Consider the following 23149-nt stretch of genomic DNA (forward strand, 5'->3'; position numbering starts at 1 on the left):
AATGCAAATATCCTTCCACTAACGAAGAAGTTCTGAGTTGTAATGTGCAAGACAATGTCCTGATAAATTTACCAATGAAGAAGATTCCCAGGCCCCACACCCAGAGATTGTGACTACAGAAGCATCTGGATCTGCTAAGGGATCTTCATTTTTAATAAGCATCTCAAATGAGTTTGATACAGATGAGCCTAGAAGCACAGTTTAATTGAAACAAACAACTGTGTATTTTTAAACAGCAAATATATAATCTATATAGAAGTTAATCTTTACAAATCATATTAAGCCAAACTTAAATCATATTAAGCTAAGATTACAAGAACAGTGTGTATGTCTATGTTAACGAATACAAGGTAAGATGTAAAAAGAATGTAAAACCCAGAAAAGCTTACAAAGCCTGCATTAGACTCCCAATTCTTCCCCCATCTCTGTATCCACACACTTTGCCACTTCTTACTTCCTCCCACTAGTTGTTGCTGTTCAGTGGCTAAGTCATGTCCAACTCTTTATGACCCCATGGACTGCAGCACGCCAGGCTCCTCTGTCCTCCAATATCTTCTGGAGTTTGCTGAAATTCATGTCCATTGAGTTGGTAATGATACCTAACCATCTCATCCTCTGCCACTCCCTTCTCCTTTTGCTTTCAATCTTTCCCAGCATCAGGGTCTTTTCCAATGAGTTGGCTGTTTGTATCAGATGGCCAAAACACTGAAGCTTCAAAAACGTATTTCCTTGCCGCACTGATGGCGGGCTCGGCCACGAGACAAGCTTTCATCAGCGGCACATTCGCAGACATGAAATCTGCTTGCACGGCTGGGCCTGTCCTCTTGAACGTGTGCACTTCATTAAGAACACCGGGGTAGCCCACTTGTCCCCAGGAGAATGAGCCGCATGAGAAGAGCCACCCCACCAACCGGTCTGAACAAGGTAATACTTGGGATGTCACTGACTGTTGGTGTGGTCTGTTACAGTGATAGGTGACTGCAAGTAAGTACAACAAGAATACTCATATAAGAGTATTTTATAGAGAAAAGCAAAATCTAAAATGTTATCATTTGGTGCACTTTGTCCATTTCTCACAATAACGTCGGCTAACTATCCTAACAAAATTATTCAGCTGCATGATGTCTAGCATGGTTCTCGATCTCATGAATTTTGACCGCAAGTGAAACAATGAAAAGGATTAGGGTGGGAAAGAAGGATGAGTGGAAAAAAGAAAAGGTAAATGAATTTTCTTAACTAAGTAAGAAATGGGAACAAGATCATTAGAGGTAAGCAATGAGAAAATTCTAAGTTTATGGAAGAGAAACCACCTCATCTGTCAAGTTTCCCTATTTGTTATTGGCATCTTCCAGCTGTGCTTTTTTCTATCTTTGAAAATTTGCACCTTCATTTCCTACAATCTTATGATTTTTGCTGCTATTATTTCTGTTGTGATTAAGAACCTGGTCTCATTTCAAAGTCTGCATCTTCTTATTTACCAAACTTCTGGTCCTTGAAACACCCTGATCCTTAACCAAAAATGCCCTGCCATGTGGTTCTCTCTTCTTTGACTAATGATTTTGGATCCAAGGTGGACCTAACAGACTATCATCTCCAGAATTCCTTTTCTGAGCTGAGGTCTTCTTTGTATAAATTTCTTATCTACTACAGTATAATTGCACTCATCCCACACACTAGTAAAGTAATTCTCCACGCCAGGCTTCACCAATACATGAACCGTGAACTTCCAGATGTTCAAGCTGATTTTAGAAAAGGCAGAGGAACCAGAGATCAAATTGCCAACATCTGCTGGATCATCGAAAAAGCAAGAGAGTTCCAGAAAAACATCTATTTCTGCTCTACTGACTATGACAAAGCCTTTGACTGTGTGGATTACAATAAACTGTGGAAAATTCTGAAAGAGATGGGAATACCAGACCACCTGACCTGCCTCTTGAGAAACCTGTACGCAGGTCAGGAAGCAACAGTCAGAACTGGACATGGACCAACAGACTGGTTCCAAATCGGAAAAGGAGTATGTCAAGGCTGTATATTGTCACCCTGCTTATTTAACTTATATGCAGAGTACATCATGAGAAATGCTGGGCTGGATGAAGCACAAGCTGGAACCAAGATTGCCGGGAGAAATATCAATAACCTCAGATATGCAGATGACACCATACTTACGGCGGAAAGCAAAGAAGAACTAAAGAGCCTCTTTATGAAAGTGAAAGAGAAGAGTGAAAAAGTTGGCTTAAAGCTCAACATTCGGAAAACTAAGATCACGGCATCTGGCCCCATCACTTCAAGGCAAATAGATGAGGAAACAGTGGAAACAGTGGCTGACCTTATTTTTTGGGGCTCCAAAATCACTGCAGATGGTGATTGTGCAGCCATGAACTTAAAAGACACTTACTCCTTGGAAGGAAAGTTATGACCAACCTAGACAGCATGTTAAAAAGCAGAGACATTACTTTGTCAACAAAGGTCCATCTAGTCAAGCCTATGGTTTTTCCAGTGGTCTTGTATGGATGTGAGAGTTGGACTATAAAGAAAGCCAAGCACAGAAGAATTGATGCTTTTGAACTGTGGTGTTGGAGAAGACTCTTGAGAGTCCCTTGGCTTGGACTGCAAGGAGATCCAACCAGTCCATCCTAAAAGAAATCAGTCCTGGGTGTTCATTGGAAGGACTGATGTTGAGGTTGAAACTCCAATACTTTGGCCACCTGATGTGAAGAGCTGACTCATCTGAAAAGACCCTGATGTTGGGAAAGATTGAGGGCAGGAGGAGAAGGGGACAACAGAGGATGAGATGGTTAGATGGCATCACCGACTCAATGGACATGAGTTTAGGCAAACTCCAGGAGTTGGTGGTGGACAGGGAGGCCTGGCGTGCTGCGGTTCGAGGGGTCGCAAAGAGTCAGACACAACTGGGTGACTGAACTGAACTGAATAGGATAAGGAGGAGGGTGTAACCTCCTGAATCTGCTAAATCTGAAGGGCAAGATACAATGTTCAAAGAGATTCGACGGTTTGCAAACACCACAAAAATCAGTACGTGAACAAGCCAAGACCATACAGGCCTTCAGATTTCTTCCTTGATGTTATTTTTACTAAGTGACGACATCCTTAAGTACCTATTACGTGTAAAATCCAGTACTGTGCACTTCAAGGAGAAGGCATCAGTAACTTCAATATAAAGTATGGATCAGAGTGTTTCACAGAGTTCTTTCCTTCCCCTGTTGATCCTATATAATACTGGGTCTGTTTTAAATCTATTTATGTTAAGACTACAGCATATTTAACATTGGTGTAACTTCTTGAAAATGCAAAAAAGGATCACTGACTTAAGGCAAAAAAAAGAATACAGACATTTATTATGCTCTTGCTGCATGCCAGACTGTTTTAAGTGCTTCTAGTATGTAATCTCAAATAATATATGTGCACATGCACACATGACAAATCCTCTAGAAAATCACTCTCATCTTATAATGAATAACATATTTAAGAGACTAACAAGAACAAATGCAGAAATGATTGTCTACTTTTTCAAATTCCATAGTCCATGTGTCTCCCACATTTTCTCCATGGTATCTGATTCTGGAGATTAAAAATGCAGTAAAAAGTAAATACTCAGCCCCAAAATCCTTTACTATGTTGACATAAAACACTTTGATAGTGGTGCAAGAAAACTGGAGCACTGATGACCACAGGCAGGAAAGCTTTCTGTGTTAAGAGGTGAGTGACTCATAAGTCAGTCTTTGGTTCCTTTGACTGAATTTCTAAATATAAATAAAACAGTTTAGTGCAAAAGGAAGAAGAGAAAGGTTTCCATCTTCAGGGGGAAAAATGGTAACTCTCTTAAGAACCTCTAAAAAAAAACTTTAAACATTTCTAAGAAAAAAAAAAAAAAATTTGATAAAAATTCCAAAGCATTCATCAACTTCAGAATCACATGACTTAAATTTCAGAATTAGCATTGCTAGGCACCAAATGGTAAACATTTTAAAGTTCACTGACAGATAATTTCAAGTACATAATATATCTTTCATGTAGCTTATTGTAAGACCCAAACCTGCCTCTAACCAGATATATAAGGAAAAAAAAATCTTCATTTCATAAGTCTTGTATTTTATTTTTATCTGTAATCTCAAGGGGAACAACATGACAACCTTTCATTTCTCTTCATATACAATATTCTACGACCTCTCTGAGGAACTTACCTACAGTATGATGCTTCTTACAGCTTAAAGGACCCTTTACATGCCCCAGCTATTTCTAGCTTGACCTTACACTGGTTTCCCCTCTTGCGCTTCCTCTTCCAGTCAGGGTCTACACAATACTATTCTGCTTCCAAATTGAAAGGTCTGAGGATATTCAGTTGCTTTCCGTTAAGGTCAGAGGTTTCTCTGACACTGACCACAGACTGTAGTAATACACAATGGTTAATCATCAGACTCTACATGGAAGAGAACACAGGGCATCTATTTCCCTCGTCACTGTGTTCCTGGGAACTAAGTAGTACGGTGTGTGGCATGTGGTAGAAACACAACAAGTATGGACCAAATAAATGAAAACCAGTCTGCAGAGGTAAACCGGAGCAAGCCTCACAGGGCTTGAACTCGTCCACAGCAAAGAAGCACAAACTAATAAGTGGAGAAGGGAACAGAAGCACGCATAAATCACACCCAAATGCTCAGCAAACTTTCTACACTCTGCTACCTTGCACCAAGAAGTCCACAGAAGGCTCTATTGCCTAGTTCTGGTGATGTCCATCCTGCCTGAAGGGAAGTGTACAGGACAGTACTGCTGAAATTTCCAAATTCAAATAATCTACATATTAATCTAAAAAATAGTTGTGGTATCTTTATTTTCTACTACCATAGAATTAAGGTTCATCTCAATCTTTTTGGGTTAACAAAACTTCAGTATTAAAAGAATCACATACTTTTATGGATGTATAAATCTAAAAGTATGCTTTTTGTATTCTTCACTATTTACATTTAGCCTTAGAAATGCCAGAAATTCTGAATTTAAAGTCTTTTCCCACGTTTTTATAGAATCCAGATCTACAATCTTAAGCATTATGTAATCTTAAAAAAAAAAAATAAGGTGAAGAAATGAAATACTTTGCTCATCCTCAATAAATGTTTCCATCATTCCTCACTTCAGAGTTCACACCCCTACTGCAGCCCTTTAACCAGCCTAACATCTGCATGATGTCCATGCCCTGAAGAGAATCCTCCATCCTTATTAACCGGCAGACAGAAGATATGCAACAGAATTAGAAGCTAAACAGTTTCTCCCAAATATACTGTTTTGTGTGTGAGTGCTTAGTCACTAAGTCATGTCCAACTCTCCGTGACCCCACGTACTGTAGCCCACCAGGCTCCTCTGTCCATGGGATTCTCCAGGCGAGAATACTGAAGTGGATAGCCATTTCCTACTCCAGGGGATCTTCCTGACCCAGAGTGATAGCTAAGTTCACACAGAGTTAAATACATTTCTAGGCCAAACAATAATCTAATACCATGAAACATGGTTTCTATGGGAACATGCATTTAGAGTTACAAAAACCCAACTTGCAAAATCTTTTAGAACAGTGTGTTTTTAAATTAGAATGCCTATATTCTGGAAAATGTGGGTAAACAAACCCACATTTCATGAATCAAATTGTATCTGTGAACTGCGATCTCTACAGTTTAAATCAAGTGTATCTTTAACTTGTTTTTGATGCTAATGATTTGATTGATTCCTAATATATCTCTCCCTTGTCCAATTAAATCTTTGTGCATCTCTTGGTTTCTGTACTTAAAAATCTTTTTATTAATTTTCAGTCCAAAAATAAAATCCCTTATACTAATATAGCAAATTAGCATGCTCTAAGTAGAACTTTCAAACTAGAATACCACATAACTCCTAGCAGCTCTATGTGTCACAAACAATTCCTTAAAACAAATACAGTATTTGGTCATCCTAATTACAAATATAGTACATCCTATTGACTGAACTTCCCTGGTAGCTCAGATGGTAAAGAATCTGCCTGCAATGCAGGAGATGAGGGTTTGATCCCTGGGTCGGGAAGATCCCCTGGAGAAGGGAATGGCAACCCATTCCAGTATTCTTGACTGGAGAATCCCATGGACAGACCATGGGGTTGCAAAGAGTAGGACACGAATGAGCCATTAACACTTTCACTATTGACTATTAGAAACTGCATTATTCTAGATATACGGCTAGGTTTAATAAAGCATGTGCTCTATACCACTTTCTTTCCCGGACCAATAAGAGAGTCATTTACATAAGCGTCCAGGCTCCAGCACCTCAGCACACATGTCCTCAATCCACTAGGCTTCAATCATAGCTTCTTCAATAAGAAGTGAATCTCAGTCTCGGAGCTCGGTGAGACCACTCCCAAACGTATTTCTTCCTCTATTCTTTAGAGTTCTTTAAATGATAACTCAAATGATAACACTTTATCATTTGTTACTAGTCAATACTGCTTTGTATTAAACTTTCCCCGTTCATATTACTGTGTAGTTTCTATGTCCTAACTGGACTCTTACTCATACAATTAACTTCCTTAAAAGCACTTTTGGTATTCTCATAATATGTTAATGATACAATTCTGTATTTTTAAGACAGAAGTCTCAAAAACAATCAGGAAGAGGGAAATTAACCATATATGGCTAGTTTTTTCTTAGAACCACCACTTATTGAGCACTTACTAGAAATGTACAAGGCACTAGAGACTTCATTATGTAGGCATGATGCATGAAATCATTGGCTACTGGTGGCTGGACTCAATCTCGAGTCCCTCTTTCCTCCTTGGACAGGGGAGTGGGCTCTAACCATAGTGGTTCTTCTGAGGCACAGCCCCCATCCTGAAGCAACCTAGTCCCCCGAGAAGTTATCTCATTAGCATACAAAAGACAGCAAATTTCTGTGGCAAAAACCAAGGAAAAGACTAAATATTTATTTAATCTTTCACTGTTTCGTTTAGATTTAAAAAAAAAAAAAGCCTAAAAATATACAACAGACATTGCATTTAACTTATTCACAAAACAGAAGCAGACTCACAGACTTAAAGAATTGAATCCTAGGTTGCCAGGGGATAAGGATGAGAGGAAGGAGCAGCCGGAGAGCATTACACCACAGCCAGCCTGCTACCTGTAGGTACACCAAGGCACCAAATTGTTTTGTTTGTTCTGCTCATGGACTTCTCTTTGCTTCAAATGATACCATCCATCTCCCTACACATCTTCAACATCACCTTCTCTGTGAGGTCTTTCCTGTTCTTAGATCCTCTCCTTGGGCCTGTATATATCTTGTACATACTTCACTTAAAGAAAGAAGTAAAAGCATCAGTCGCTCAGTCATGTCTGACTCTTCAGGATCCCATGGACTGCAGCCCAACGGGCTTCTTTGTCCTTGGAATTCTCCAGGCAAGAAAACTGGATTGAGAGGCCATTCCCTTCTCCAGAGAATATTCTCAACCCAGGGACTGAACTCAGGGCTCCTGCACGGCAGTAAGACTCTTACTGCCTGAGCCACCAGCGAAGCTCCATATGCGTCACTTACCTTCTAACATAATGTATGCATGTCTGGCTCCCACCACCACCAAACTGTAAGCCATTTTACAGTGCATTATTTATACCTATCTGCTTAAAACAAAGAATAAATGAATGGATGGACGTGATCATAAGAGATAACTGGATATCTAAGCAGAAAAGTAAAAAGGCAATTGAAACCTTGAAACAAGAGTTTATGTGAGGGTGAAAAATTTAAATCATTTTGAAAATACAAATTTGGTAGTAATCAACATATACAAATGACAAATTACATAAACACTCAAAGCTTGCAAAGTAGAAGGCAGAAAACCAAAGACTAAACCTTGAAAACTCCTACAATTAAGTAAACACAGTCTATGGTATTAGCAACCAAACTTTAGTATGTTGTATAGCCCAAATGTAAATACTTTAAATATATGTACTGTAAATACACAGCAAAAGCTGACAAGCTTACAAAAACCTTGCCCATACCTAGGCCTACTTGCTAATGTCTTCTTACCCATCAATTCTCAACTTCCCTGTGTTTGTAGTACGTGTTTAAATACTAAGCATTTTTGGCAGCACACTCAAAAAGATCTGAAACCTTCACCACAACAAAATTCAACAACTCTTAAGGGAGATGGCAATAATTAGAATGCAATAATTCCTCCAGTACAACAATACTGTCCCATGGTGTCTGCAAAAGCAGTAATCACACTGTTCAGTAGTATCCCACCCTCCTGATTATCAAGGCACTAAGACGTGCTCATAGCAAAATACTGACAAGTTTCAATAAATAATATGTATTCGGCATTAACTTAGAAGTAAGGTATAACTGTAACAAGTGTATTCCGCTCTACACTAAATCACAAAACCTGTTCAGAGGAGATACTGGAATAAGTATAACACATTTACTGAAGTACAGAAAAATAAAGTTTTAAATTATGATCAAACCTGAGGGCACATCTCTGAAGATTTCTGACAACAAAAAGGCTGAGGACACTACTCTAAGACAAAGGCTATCAAATAAGTATTGAGGTTACAGATGGAATGTAGATGACAACAGCAATAAAATCTATTCTGTATGTTTAATAACCATATTTTGTAAGAATAATGCTGATATATATACATTACTTTCCTTGTTTGAGGCTACAAATGCCAAGTTAGCTTCTATAAAACACTACCATCTGTCAAATTAAGTTAACCTTGTTATTCTGATAGTTTTTTTAAAATTTTGGTTACATCTAAGTTATTAGTGAGCCACAATCTGTCAGACCTCTCCAACATGACCCATACATCATTCAAGATACCAAGGGAACATTTCATGCAAAGATGGGCTCAATAAAGGACAGAAATTGTATGGACCTAAGAGAAGCAGAAGATATTAAGAAGAGGTGGCAAGAATACACAGAAGAACTGTACAAAAAAGATCTTCATGACCCAGATAATCATGATGGCATGACCACTCACCTAGAGCCAGACTTCCTGGAATGTGAAATCAAGTGGGCCTTAGAAAGCGTCACTATGAACAAAGCTAGTGGAGGTGATGGAATTCCAGTTAAGCTATTTCAAATCCTGAAAGATGATGCTGTGAAAGTGCTGCACTCAATATGCCAGCAAATTTGGACAACTCAGCAGTGGCCACAGGACTGGAAAAGGTCAGTTTTCATTCCAATCCCAAAGAAAGGAAATGCCGAAGAATGTCAAACTACTGCACAATTGCACTCAGCTCACATGCTAGTAAAGTAATGCTCAAAATTCTCCAAGCCAGGCTTCAGCAGTACGTAAACTGTGAACTTCCAGATGTTCAAGCTGGTTTTAGAAAAGGCAGAGGAACCAGAGATCAAATTGCCAACATCTGCTGGATCATCGAAAAATCAAGAGAGTTCCAGAAAAACATCTATTTCTGCTTTATCGACTATGCCAAAGCCTTTGACTATGTGGATCACAATAAACTGTGGAAAATTCTTCAAGAGATGGGAATACCAGACCACCTGACCTGTCTCCTGAGAAACCTGTATGCAGGTCAGGAAGCAACAGTTAGAACTGGACATGGAAATATGTCCATGCCGGGACATGCCGGGAGATGCAGGTCAGGAAGCAACAGTTAGAACTGGACATGAAAATATGTCCACGCCGGGGGAAATATCAATAACCTCAGATATGCAGATGACACCATCCTTATGGCAGTAAGCGATGAAGAACAAAAGAGCCTCTTGATGAAAGGGAAAGAGGAGAGTGAAAAAGTTAGCTTAAACCTCAACATTCAGAAAACTAAGATCACGGCATCCGGTCCCATCACTTCATGGCAAATAGATAGGGAAACAGTGGAAACAGTGGCTGACTTTATCTTTGGGGGCTCCAAAATCACTGCAGGTGGTGACTGCAGTCATGAAATTAAAAGACGCTTACTCCTTGGAAGGAAAGTTATGACCAACCTAGACAGCATTATTAAAAAGCAGAGACATTACTTTGTCAACAAAGGTCCACCTAGTCAAAGCTATAGTTTTTCCAGTAGTCGTGTATGGATATGAGGGTTAGACTATAAAGAAAGCTGAGCACTGGATTTGATGCTTTTGAACTGTGGTGTTGGAGAAGACTCCTGAGAATCCCTTGGACTGCAAGGAGATCCAACCAGTCTATCCTAAAGAAATCAGTCCTGAATATTCATTGGAAGAACTGATGCTGAAGCTGAAACTCCCAATATTTTGGCCACCTGATGGGAAGAACTGATTCATTTGCAAAGACCCTGATACTAGGTAAGATTGAAGGTGGGAGGAAAAGGGGAAAACAGAGGATGAGATGGTTGGATGGCATCACTGACTTAATGGACATGAGTTTGAGTAAACTCCGGGAGTTGGTGATGGACAGGGAGGCCTGGCGTGCTGCAGCAGTCCATGGAGTCGCAAAGAATTGGGCACAGCTGAGTGACTGAACTGAACTGAATTACATATGAGATTAAATCAAAATGGACTCCTATTCATGGAAGAACAACATAAAGGGAGCAAGAAAAATGCTGAAAATGGAAAAAGAATCTGCAAAATATGTAAATTGAGGGAAAAAGTAGTATCTAAACTATAAAGAATTCCTTCAAATCAAAAAGGAAGAAATAAAACAACTCCATCTCCCACCACCCAAACAACCAGAAACAAATGTGAATTCCACAGGAAAAAAAACAATGGTTCATAAACATATAAAAAGATAATCAATTAACCTATCAACACTAGAATGGTTAATGGTTCATAACTATAAATGTACCACCAAATATGCTCATATGCTGCCTTCTCTACCCCACTGCAGCCTAATACGCTCAGATGCACTGGTGCCCTCCCTGTGAAGCCACTAGCAAGAATGGAAATAATCAGTTGTATTAGTTCTGCAGTTTTATTACCAACTTGAAATCCCAGCCCAATGGGGAATAAGTCTGGAATTCAGTACTTAGAATCTGTATGGAGCAATGAGAACAGAGTTCATAACCCCAGGAGGCCTGCGCAGAAAGCTCCTTCTTCCCTCCCAAACTGGTCATTTTAGACCTGAGGCAGTGGACTGAGGCCAATTTCCTTTCAACACTCTTCCTTGGCCCTGTCTTGACCCAAAGCCTTTCTTTAAAGCCTTCCGGGAAGACTTCAGGGGTCCTCTTTCTGAAGTGCCAAGACCAGCTCAGAGGCCTCCGTGGAGGATACAAAAAGACACATACCCCAGCTCAAGCTTGTTTCTGTAGCTCCATCTCAAAGAAAGGTGACATTTGATTCTGCATGCACTCTGGTTCAAATGATGATGCATAAACTTGTGTATGTGCAAGTGTACGGTTGGTTCTCACAATAGTACAAGCACAGCGTCAGATCCTGGCCACTAATGGTCCTTCATTCCTGGTCCCTCTCTCCGTACTCCTCTCCCACGTCCTTCCTCTCTACCTAGGATCTAGCTCTCAGCTCCACAGTCAATCCTGCCTTCAAAGCTAGTGCCACTCAGCCCAAAAGACCCACTTCCAAGCTGGACAACACCAACAAAAACCCGATAAATAAGAAGTTTCTAGTTCAAGACAAGCTACTCTTCTGTCTTGTTCCCACATGGACCAAAAACCATAAGAAACATCTTTCTCTGCTTAATTGTTTACCTGTCCACAGTTCATCCCACCCCATCACTGGTACCCCAAATTCTCTCCAAACTTCCAAGCCAACTACAATGTGAAAGTATTTCTGTACCCTATGGAACAAAATAGACAGCATATTATTATTTTGTGTGCAATTAATTAATAAAGAGATTAATTTGGTGTTAGTTTGAGGCATGAAGAAGAAAAGGCTTTTCATTCTTTAGCAGGGAGCCTTTTTATGAGGCATTACTAGAAAAAATATAAAATGAAGGAAAAATTGTGCAACTTCACTTTGTTTTGTAAGCATACAGTAGTAAAGTCACTCAGTTGTGTCCAACTCTTTGTAACCCCAAGGACTGTAGCCTACCAGGCTTCTCCCATGGGATTTTCCAGGCAATAGTACCGGAGTGGGTTGCCATTTCCTTCTCCAGAGGATCTTCCCCACCCAGGGATCAAACCCGGGTCTCCCGCATTCTAGGCAGACACTTTACCATCTGAGCCACCAGGCCCCTAAATGTTTTTACCTCTGGGGACATCTTTAACTTTTTTGCCATATTCAGACTTCGAAAAATAAGTAGCTTTTGTTATTGCTGATCCTGTGAGAATGTAAACCTGAATAATATATGAGAAACAATACTTAAAAATCATCCAAAAAATAGCCAATAAGCACATAAAAAGGTGTTCAAAACCACAACTGGGAAATATATACTGACACCACAATGAAGTACCACTACTTACTAAAATTGCTAACATATAAAAGTTGATAACACTGTTACAAAGATATAGACAACTGAAACTCTCATACATTCCTGATGGGAAGGTACAATCACTCTGAATAACCATGTAGCAATACCTTACAACAGTTATGTACATGCCCAAGAAAGTACCATTCTTCCCTGGTGGCCAGTGCAGGGGACTTGGGTTTGATCCCTGGTTTGGAAAGAGTCCACATGCCGCAGAGCAACTAAGCCTGTGCGCCACAACTACTGAGCCGTCATGCCGCAAGCACTGAATCCTATATGCCTAGAAGCCCGTGCTCCACAACCAAGAGGAGCCCCAACTTACAGCCACAGCTAGAGGAAGCTCAAGAACAGCAACGAAGACCCTGCGCAACCAAAAAGAAACAAAACTTTAATCTAAAAAAAGAAGTAGTAGTATATCAGGTACCAAAGTAAGAACTGTCCTTTTAAAATTAGCAATAAAATAGAAACATCCACCATTATCACTTCTAAACATTTATCAGACGTCTTACCTAATACAAGAAAAAATGAATTATGAGCATAAAAATTGTAAATAAAAATAAAACTGTCATGATTTATTTACACGATCTTTATATAAAAAAAATCCAAAAACATCTCTGAAAAAAAATCAGAAAGTTTTAGCCAAGTGGCTAGATATAAAATCAATCTATGAAAGTCAGTTGCATTCATACACACCAGTGAACAAATAACAAACATTTTAAAGCACTTTATAATATTGTTATTGGAAAGTATCAACTATATAGGGCAAATAATGTACATGAATTCTACTGCGAAAATCATAAACCAAGTAAAAAATATTAAAGATTTAAGGTGGCTTAGTGGTAAAGAATCCACCTGCAATGCAGGTGACGCAAGTTTAACCCCTGGATCAGGAAGATCCCCTGGAGAAGTAAATAGCAACCCATTCCAGTACTCTCGCCCCGGGGAAATCTCATGGACAAAGGAGCCTGGCGGGTTACAGCCCATGGGGTCGCAAAAGAGTTGGACATGACTTGGCAACTAAACGACAAAAATAGTAAAGTAGAGCTTAAAAAAAAAAAAAAGTACGTCCTGTTCATGGATAGAAAGACTCAACATCATAAAAGATGTTAATAGTTCCAAATTGGTCTGCAGAGTCAATAAAATTGCTTAAAAAAAACAACAACAAAAAACTCAAACAGGGTTTTTCAGAGAACTTGGTAAAATTATTCTAAACTTTCTAAGGAAGATAAAGGACCAAAGCACATTGAAAGAAGAACAGCAAACTTATTTTTTCAGTACAGAGATTATTATGAAGTCTTAACAATGAAGACAGGATGGTATTCACAAAATGAACCATGGAACAAAACAGCAAAGGGGGAAAATGAAAGAGCATTTTCCACAAAACTTTTACATATGACAAAGATGGTATGTCAGTTCAGTGGGCGAGAGCATTAACTTTTCAATAAGGTAAGATTAACAACAAAAAAATCATACACAGAATGAAAATTAAATTGGATCCCTAACACATCAGGCACAAAAATTAAGTGCAGATAGTATAAGGTCCAGATATTGTAAACACAACTTTTAAAACTCTTATTATTATACACCTAAATTTCATTTATATAGCAAGGTGAAAAAAGTTTCCAAAGTTAAAACAACTAAAATTTAAAAATATGTGCCTTTGGAATCAGAGAGGCAATAAAAAGGAAATCAAAGAGGGAATGAACACAGGATTCAAGCTGATTACAATCTCAAACGAAAATAGAGGGATGGGGTGAGGGGACTACATGGATAGATATAGGTTACTTTCAAAGTTCTCACTTTTGCCTTAAACAGTGGGTTCAATGTGTGCTTCTCATCAAAGATTAATACGCTATTTCATAAATAAATGAAAACATGGGCGCTGATAGCTGATCATGATCCAACGTTTATGATTAATTCCATGATGTGTACTTCAGAATCAACTAGAATATAATTAAAACAAACCTGACAAAAAGTATCTGACCACTTATGAAGGAAGCAAATACAGAACTGGCATACAAAAATAATAATTTTAGACAGAGCAAGAAGTTATTCTAGCACATAGAGCAAAGGAATAGAAAAAAATATAAAATGAAATCTGAAGCAAGAGAGAGAGATGAATGGTATCTAATATTCAAATAATGTAGTTTCAGAGCAGGAAGAAAAATGGAATAGAGTAACAGTAGTAACTTTTAAATATATATCTTTTTCCTGAGAAGAACACTATAGTTTTCAGATCAAAAATTTTTGTCAGGATGGTTAAAAATACACACACACACACACACAATTTCTGAATTCTAAAACCAAAGAGGAAATCTTATAATCTCTTATATAGAGAGTCCTACAAGACTAAGAACACACACACAGAAAGTTAAATTATCTACCAAAAAAAAAGTCAAACAGCATTAAACTACACAGAAAAGCATAGCTAAAATTAAACATCTAAATACATATATTAAAAAAATTTACTAGCTACTAATATGTAACACAATTAAGTAAAATAACATTTTTGACGTAGAGTACATTGTAAAAATTTTAAAAATCATTTAAAATTACCATTCCATATTATTCCAATAAACTCAAGAAAGATGTAAGAAAAAATATGCTAAGCAGTCTTATTGGGAGCACAGGGAAGGAGAGAAAACTATTAATTATTACACAAAAACATGTTAAATATATTTGTTTGAAATTTAAAGAGAAGAAAAAGCTCTTTAAATAAATGAAAATCAGATGGCAATAAAAAAGATTAAACATGTTATCACTATATATATGATGAAATCTTACTAAACGACCAGCAAAATCACAAATTTAGATTAGATCCATTAGAAATACAAAGATAATTTGATGAAATTATATTAAAAGTAGAGACATCAATCTTGCTCAGAAGATATAAAGATAAAACCATGAAATTCAAATCACACTCTAAGTGTTCATGTGATATATGCAGAACTCTATAACTCAAAAAATACATATTCTTTTCACATGATCATTAAAAACCTCATGTGCTTAGTCATAAGAAATTCTTAATAAATTTCTAAAACTGTTACAAATCATATTCTCTAAATAGAATGTTTCAAAACTAAAAACCAACAACTTTTTAAGTTCAACAAAAAAAGTAAAACAAAAAATATTTTTAAATAATGAAAGAAAAACATTTTGAGATACTAGCCAAAATTTGGAAAGCATAACTAAAACGTGCTTTAAATAAAGCAGTCAGCCTAATGAGAGTCACAGTCATCAAAACTTCAAAGTAACAAGTACTTAGGTTGAAAGAGCAAACAGTTAAATGCTCCAAATTTTGACTGATTTAACTTAATGCTACACTAAACAATTCCAAAAGCGTAGGAAAAAACAAAAAAAGCTTTCTAATCTTTGTATGAGCTAATCTTAGTAGCCCATACACATATAAAAACAAACCTTGTAACAAATCTCATTTAAAAATGAAGAATCTGATTTTTAGATTAAAATTTAGTGATGAATTCTGAGGCACCAGGACTAATCGCGAGCCAGAAAGCAATACAGATGAATGATTAATGGCAGAAGCCCCCGAGTCTCAGAGTTTAAAGCCCACCCTCAACATACACTAACAATGAAATGTTGCTTTAGTTCTCTAATACTTTTTCCTCAACCAGGACATGAAAGTAAAAAAAGTGTCTACCTAAAAAAGTGCTTGGGAAGATGAAGTTGAAAAGAAGTTATAAAATTCTTTGCACTCTTTCTTAACATAGTACGTAGTAAATATGTTACGTGTTATCCGTTACAATTGTGCTTATAAAATATTACCATCAGTTGTTGCCAAAAAAAGAAAAAAAGATATTTGATAAACAGTCAACATCTAAACCTGATTTCAAAGCATTTAAAAAACTTGTAACTACAAGGACATTTCATATTACAATGAAACAATACATTACAGACCCTACTATTGATCCTAGTAGTATTCTGTAATCTTAGCTAAAATAATAATATATGAAAAAAGAGGTGCCAAAATTGACAAAGAGGAGGTCAGAATGATAATTATTTGCAAATGATATGGGCTGCGTACAAAGAATATTGAAGACTATCAGAATATTAGAACTAATGAAAATTCATTAAGACAATGGGATACAACCTTAGTATAGAAGTCAAAACTAGGTAAGAAAGGAAAGGAGTAAAAGGGAAATAAGCAGCTGGAGCCTGCTGTCTCAGTAAACCAAGTCTTATGCTAATAACAAGATAACCAACCATTTAATACTAAAGAATGTCCATTTTATATAATGTTTACAGTGATTTATATACGGTTAACTATCTCTTTAAATGCTGTATTATATTTTTGTAACTTCCAGTTCAGTTGCTCAATTGTGTCCAACTCTTTCCAACCCCATGGACTGCAGCATGCCAGGCCTCCCTGTCCATCACCAACTCCCAGAGTCTACGCAAACTCATGTCCATTGAGTCAGTGATGCCATCCAACAATCTCATCCTCTGCCGTCCCCTTCTCCTCTCGCCTTCAGTCTTTCCCAGCATCAGGTTCTTTCCAAATGAGTCAACTCTTCGCATCAGGTGGCCAAAGTATTGGAGTTTTAGCTTCAACATCAGTCCTTCCACTGAACATTCTATAACTTTAGACAATTCCTAAATTAGAAATACATTATTGTAACTAAGAAATTTACCCAGAATTCAGCTTGTATTATTTTTCAAGTTTTAACTCTTAATTTGGTTAGTCTGTGACTTCCTTCCCACCTAACCCCCAATATAATTAAATGAAAGCTGACTGTTGATCCATAAGATTCCTTCTGCCTCTATCCTCTTCTTTCTCTTTTTTATCCTCCCTGTCTGGAATAAACACATGCTTAGCTCCACTAAACACTCAGATCTAAAAAAGTTGCTCATATTTAATCATCTATCTTCAAGGCTTTAAAAGTAGATTCAGAGGCATTTAATGACTTGCCCGAGGTCATGGAAAGGGATTGAGATCAACCCACATCCTAGCCTTTCACTACACTGCCAGTATTCTAACAGATGTCCACAATTTCAAGCTTTCATTGTTTCTGCATGTGCGCTAAGTCACTTCAGTCGTGTCCGACTCTGTGTGACCCTACGAACTGTATGTAGCCCGCCATGCTTCTTTGTCCATGGGATTCTACAGGCAAGAATACTGGAGTGGGTTGCCATGCCCTCCTCCAGGGGATCTTCCCGACCCAGGGATGGAACCCACATCTCTGATGTTGCCTAAATTGGCAGGCAGGTTCTTTACCATTAGTGCCACCGACGAAGCTCTTAACTGTTTCTCATCATATTAAATTGTGAGATTCAGTTAAGGAACTAAAATAACCCCTGCAGTTTGCATTCCTTTTAGAAAGCACTCACTCACTATTTCATTCATCAAATATTTACTGAAGCCTACTATGTGCAACCAGTCCATCCTAAAGGAGATCAGTCCTGAATATTCATTGGAAGGACTGATGTTGAAGCTGAAACTCCAATACTTTGGCCACCTGATGCAAAGAACTGACTCATTGGAAAAGACCCTGATGCTGGGAAAGATTGAAGGCAGAAGGAGAAGGGAATGACAGAGGATGAGATGGTTGGATGGCATCACTGATTCGACGGACATGAGTTTGAGCAAGCTCTGGGAGTTGGTGATGAACAGGGAAGCCTGGCGTGCTGCAGTCCATGGGGTTGCAAAGAGTCAGACAAGACTAAGCAAGTAAACTGAACTTATGTGCAAGGAGCTGTTTTAAGCCTTAGGATGAAACAAAATAGGCCAAAAAAAAATTTTTTTTTTTTTATTCAACTCAGGAGAATACAGTTAATGTAAATAGAATCCAGCTCACAGCTCTTCAAATTAATCTAGTCTCTGGGAGAATGCCTTTTATTGCTGTCCTAAAGAATTCTCTTTTGGGACCTGAATCAATGAACCAAATTTCTGAGATGAGAATCCTACACTTCAAGTAAATATCAAGCAGAAAGGCCAAATATACACATTCAAGACCAAAATTATGACAGGACTTAACCTTAGCTAATCTGCTGCCAACTCCAATTCACCTGTATCATCTTAAACCTCAGAAAAACAGCTCTTTGCAGTTTCACTTAATCTCACAATCCCCTGCCAGAGCCAAACTTGAGCAATCAAGCAAAGAACACATCAGAAGAAAAGACACCCCTTGCCTTATGGTACATTGTGACAAGCTACTCTAGGTAAACAGAAGACCTGTGAGTTTTGTGCTACTTAAAAAGAAAAAAAAAAAAAAAGACCTGAGTGTTGTGCTACTTTTTTTTTTTTTTTTTTAATTATAATCATACATCCTTTGGGAAGAAAAAAAAACAATCTCACAAAATAGGAAACTGTTCCAACAACCAGACTATAGCTCTTCACATGAAGCTAGTATTATACATGAGCATACAACACTTTTTTAAAGAGCAGAAAATAGGCTAAAATTTCGGTTATGCAATATGCACTAGACACTTCTCATTTTACTAATAATTCAGTTTCCATTTTAAAAACAAAGAGTTTCACTTTTGTTTCTTCTAAAGTAGTTCACTTCCTAGTTACTCTTGAAGTCTACTTCCTAGTTACTAGCTTAGTGGATTTTAATGTCAGTTCATATGAAGTAGATGGTTTAAAGTATTTGAATCTGTATGAATATTTTAAAATAGTACTAATATGAGTAACAAAGTAACAGCATATTAATATGGCAAGCAAACACATTAAATGTTTCTTGAATACATAAAGACCATGATAGAAGTATAAAAATAAATCCAACTGTATTGCTCTAAAAAATGTCCACAATCTCAACGAGATGATATGACACATACTAAAAACTGTCAAAATGATAGTATTTTAGACTAACAACTACTCCCTTTGCGTAAGGAGGGGACTCATTAAACTAGGAAACTGGACTTGATGGCTAAGACCACTTTTAGTAATTTGATTCTTGACTCAAATTTATGCATAAACCTCTGAAATGGGCAGATCTGCATTATCTAAGTACATCAGTCAAAAATCAATTTAAAAAACTCACAGATTTTTTGCCATTGTTTAAATCTGACATGTGAAAAATATCAGCTACATTTCCCACTTTGAGAAAAAAAAAGAAAGGCTGTAATACTCAACACTGAAGAGAACTATAAACCCAAGCCTACTAAATATTGCTCAGTATACTATGGCCACAAGATCCTCCTCTAAGTATTAACACTTTGTCACATACTGATCATCAAAAACTAAAGTTCAAGGTATTCAAAACAGAATGGAGGGGATTGGGAGATAAACTGTTCTAAACTCCCATTATTAAAACTAGGATTATTTCACTGTAAATAAACTGCAGTCTGCAACGTCTTCTAAATTAACCCAGTCACTCTTGTTTAGCTGCTAAGTGGTGTCCTGCTCTTTGCCACCCCATGGCCCCATGCCACCCCAGAAACCCCCTCAGGCTCCTCTGTCCATGAGATTTCCCAGGCAAAGATACTGAAGTGGGTTGCCATTTCCTATTTCCTTCTCCAAGGGATCTTCCCAACCTAGGGATCGAACCAGAGTCTTCTGCATTGCAGACAGATTCTTTACCACCGAGCCACCTGGGACGCCCAAATTAACCAATAACTATTAACTAACACACAAGAGTTTCAAGACAACTTCCCCAAGGTGCCTAAAATAACAATGTAGAATGCTCGATTTCCAAAATTCTTGAGCATCTTCAGTTACTTCAAGTACTACCATAAAATTCTAAAAATATCTCAAAGCAAAAACTTAGCATGCTGTGAGTATACACAGCCCATTTTATGACAGTAGGCCTTATTCTAAAATCAAGCACAGGTACGATATAATGATGCCAAAAAACTACTGATATCAACACCACAGGGTGGGGCATTCACACTACTCTCCCAGAAAAATCGAACAGTTCTAGCAGCTTTTCACAGTAAACCCTGGTCACCACCATAATTCCAAGACGAGGGAAGTAATGTTTCCCTTTTGCCCAAAATGTTTTTCACACCAATAACCCCCTCCCCAAAAATTAAGCCATAGCAAACGACTCTCCAGGATATGGTGCAATTCGTGATAGTGCACTTGAGATTCTGAAAGCAAAATCGAGGGGGTTAAAGTACCATCTCTCACTTAACTATACTTAATGCAAAAGATTTGAAGCTTCACAAACCAAGTTTTTTCCTTTTTTTTCTTTTTCTTTTTTTTAAGGGAGCAACCTTTTTAATGTGTGACCGAGGCAGGAGTAAACGGTGAGGATGGAACAAGGTCAAACTTAGGGGACAAAATATACCTGAAATAAGCATGGCCAGAAAGGTCTCCTTCTTAAGAGACAGTTTCTATATTTTAAAAAAAAGAAAAAAAAAAAAAGAACAAAAAGAAAGAAAAAGGAACCAACCAAATCCTCTACTTTTACATTGAGTCCACCTGGTTCCTGTACCTGCCCCGCCAGACAAGCAACTCCATTCCGGTGGAGACTCTTTTGCAAAATAGCAGACCTGGAAGGCTCCTGTCTTGGAAAGAAAACTGGGTTCACAAGGGATGACAACCGGCTACTCCTTTTCTTAAAAAATAAAAAAGGACGAGGAAGATAAAGTTTAATTAGGAAGTCATACAGAGGAGTGTAGGAATGTGAGGTCGCGCTCAACAAATACCCGGCACCGCCGGTTACAGGAAAACAATTGGCAAGAAGGAAGTGGACTGAAACCCGCTAACTACACCCCGCTTTCCACACGCAGCCCGGAACTGGGCGCGACGCCCCCAAAGCGGGCAGGGGCGGGGGACGGCGGCGAGGGGAAAGCTGGGGCCGCGGAGGCCCGGGCGGCGGGGAGGTCCCGGCCGCGGCGGGGGAGGGCGGCACCTCGGGCGGAGGAGCGGGGCCGGGTCTCCTCACCTTCTGCGCCGCGCTCTGCTGCAGCACGTTCTGCTCCACGGTCATGGCCCCCGCCGCGCCGGCGTCCGGCTCCCCGAGCCTCCGCTGGCCCTGACTGCCACGCTCCGCCGAGCTCCAGGGAGCGGCGCGGACGGCCGGCGAGGACAGCGCCCCCGCCAGCCAGGCGCGAAGGCGACGGTGGCCGGCGTGCGCGGACACCTCGGGCTGGCGGCGAGGCGCGGACACCGAGGGCCACGGTGGCGGCCCCACGACTCCGCGCGGCCCGCCTCAGCGCGGCCCGGCGGCCGCGGCCCGGGCCATGAGCGGGCGGTGGACGCTGGGGGGCGGGAGGGCGCTAGCAAGCCCGGACGCGTCACGCGCGCGCGCGCGCTCCTCCGCTGGCGGCTCGCGGGCCACTGCGGGGAAGGGAAAGGGGACAGAGGGAGCGGCCGGCCAGAATGGCGTTGTCCTCCTCCCACCGCAACTCCTCCTCCCCTCCCCTCCCCTCCCCTCCCGTCCTTCAACCGCCGTCACCGCCCCCTCCTGGCGGCTCCTCCCCCGCCAAGCCCCGCCCTCCGGCCGCCCTAACCCTACATTGTGACCCCGCGGGGCGGCGGGGCGGGAGGCGGGGCCGCTCCGGAGCCCCGCCCCCCGTCCCGGAGTCCCAGCGGGTGGGGCGAGCTAGCGCCACGCGGGCCCGGCTTCGGAGCCGCCCCTGCGGCAGGTTGCGCGACGCGTACTCGCGGCTCCGCGATGCTCCAAGCCAAGGCCCGAGGGCATCGTGCCTCTCCGTGCCCAGAATTTGTCGATTTCCGAATCCCTCTAAGACAAACATTTTCCTCCAGGCCCCTGAACGTCCCCAAACCTCTATGGGTCCCGAATCCCTGCTTCTTTCTGAGTCTCTGGTCCTCTCCCCAGCCCTTTCTAGGAATTTCACAAGCAGTAAACTTGCCCGAAGGGAAACGTCAACTGTGATTTAAGCAAAAGGCTGTCAGAAGGCCTTATGGTGGAATGTACTTTTCTCCGCAACTAATCATTAAGTAGTTAATATTGATAGTCTCTGTCAACTTCTTTCTTTCAAACGTGTGCCAGTCACTGGCAGGCTCTTCAGAAATAAGGTTTAGTTTCCTAAGGTTTGACATAAATGAAATACGGTGTACTCAACAGACAATGTTACAAAAATATCACTGCTTAAATGGTACAGGATACCCTAGTTGCCAAACAATTATCAATTAACTACCCTTCTTGAAATATTTGCTTATATATGGAATAGTAAGGAAAACCTAATATTGAAAAAGCGGTCTATAACTTCAAAAATATCTTGAGTTTCACAAGCTAAACTGGGGATGGGACGCAAATAGGATGTGAGGATGCCATATGCCGGGAGAGAAGAAATAATCAGTGGTTCAGTTCAGTTCAGTTCAGTCATTCAGTCATGTCCGACTCTTTGCAACCCCATGAACCGCAGCACGCCAGGCCTCCCTGCCCATCACCAAGTCCCAGAGTTTACTCAAAGGCATGTCCATTGAGTCGGTGATGCCATCCAACCATCTCATCCTCTGTCCTCCCCTTCTCCTCCTTCCCTCAGTCTTTCCCAACATCAGGGTCTTTTCAGATGAGTCAGCTCTTCACATCAGGTGGCCAAAGTATTGGAGTTTCAGCTTCAACATCAATCCTTCCAATGAACACCCAGGACCGATTTCCCTGGGTTAGGGTCAGGGTTGGACTGGTTGGATCTGCTTGCAGTCTAAGGGACTCTCAAGAGTCTTCTCCAACACCACAGTTCAAAACCATCAATTCTTCGGTGCTCAGCTTTCTTTATAGTCCAACTCTCACATCCATACATGGCTATTGGAAAAACTATAGCCTTGACTAGATGGACCTTTTAATATGCTGTCTAGGTTGGTCGTAACCTTCCTTCCAAGGAGTAAGCGTCTTTTAATTTCATGCCTGCAA

The 23149-nt window shown here is 39.9% G+C and overlaps 1 protein-coding gene across 5 annotated transcripts in view; it reads right to left on the reverse strand.

Moving 5' to 3' along the window:
• Nucleotides 1-21674, reverse strand: part of USP25 (ubiquitin specific peptidase 25) — a 164772-nt gene extending 143098 nt beyond the window's left edge. For 3 of the 5 annotated variants that reach the window (XM_043449177.1, XM_043449175.1, XM_043449174.1), the window contains exon 1: nt 21215-21674. In XM_043449177.1, coding sequence (XP_043305112.1) covers nt 21215-21259 — 45 coding nt within the window. In that variant the 5' untranslated portion in view covers nt 21260-21674. Of the gene's footprint in view, nt 1-12687; nt 12728-21214 lie in introns of those variants that run through there. The other 2 variants (XM_043449176.1, XM_043449178.1) reach the window with 2 other exon arrangements.
• Nucleotides 21675-23149: the final 1475 nt, after the last annotated feature.

The sequence above is a fragment of the Cervus canadensis genome, chromosome 27 (assembly GCF_019320065.1).
Source record: "Cervus canadensis isolate Bull #8, Minnesota chromosome 27, ASM1932006v1, whole genome shotgun sequence".
Lineage (NCBI taxonomy): Eukaryota > Metazoa > Chordata > Mammalia > Artiodactyla > Cervidae > Cervus > Cervus canadensis.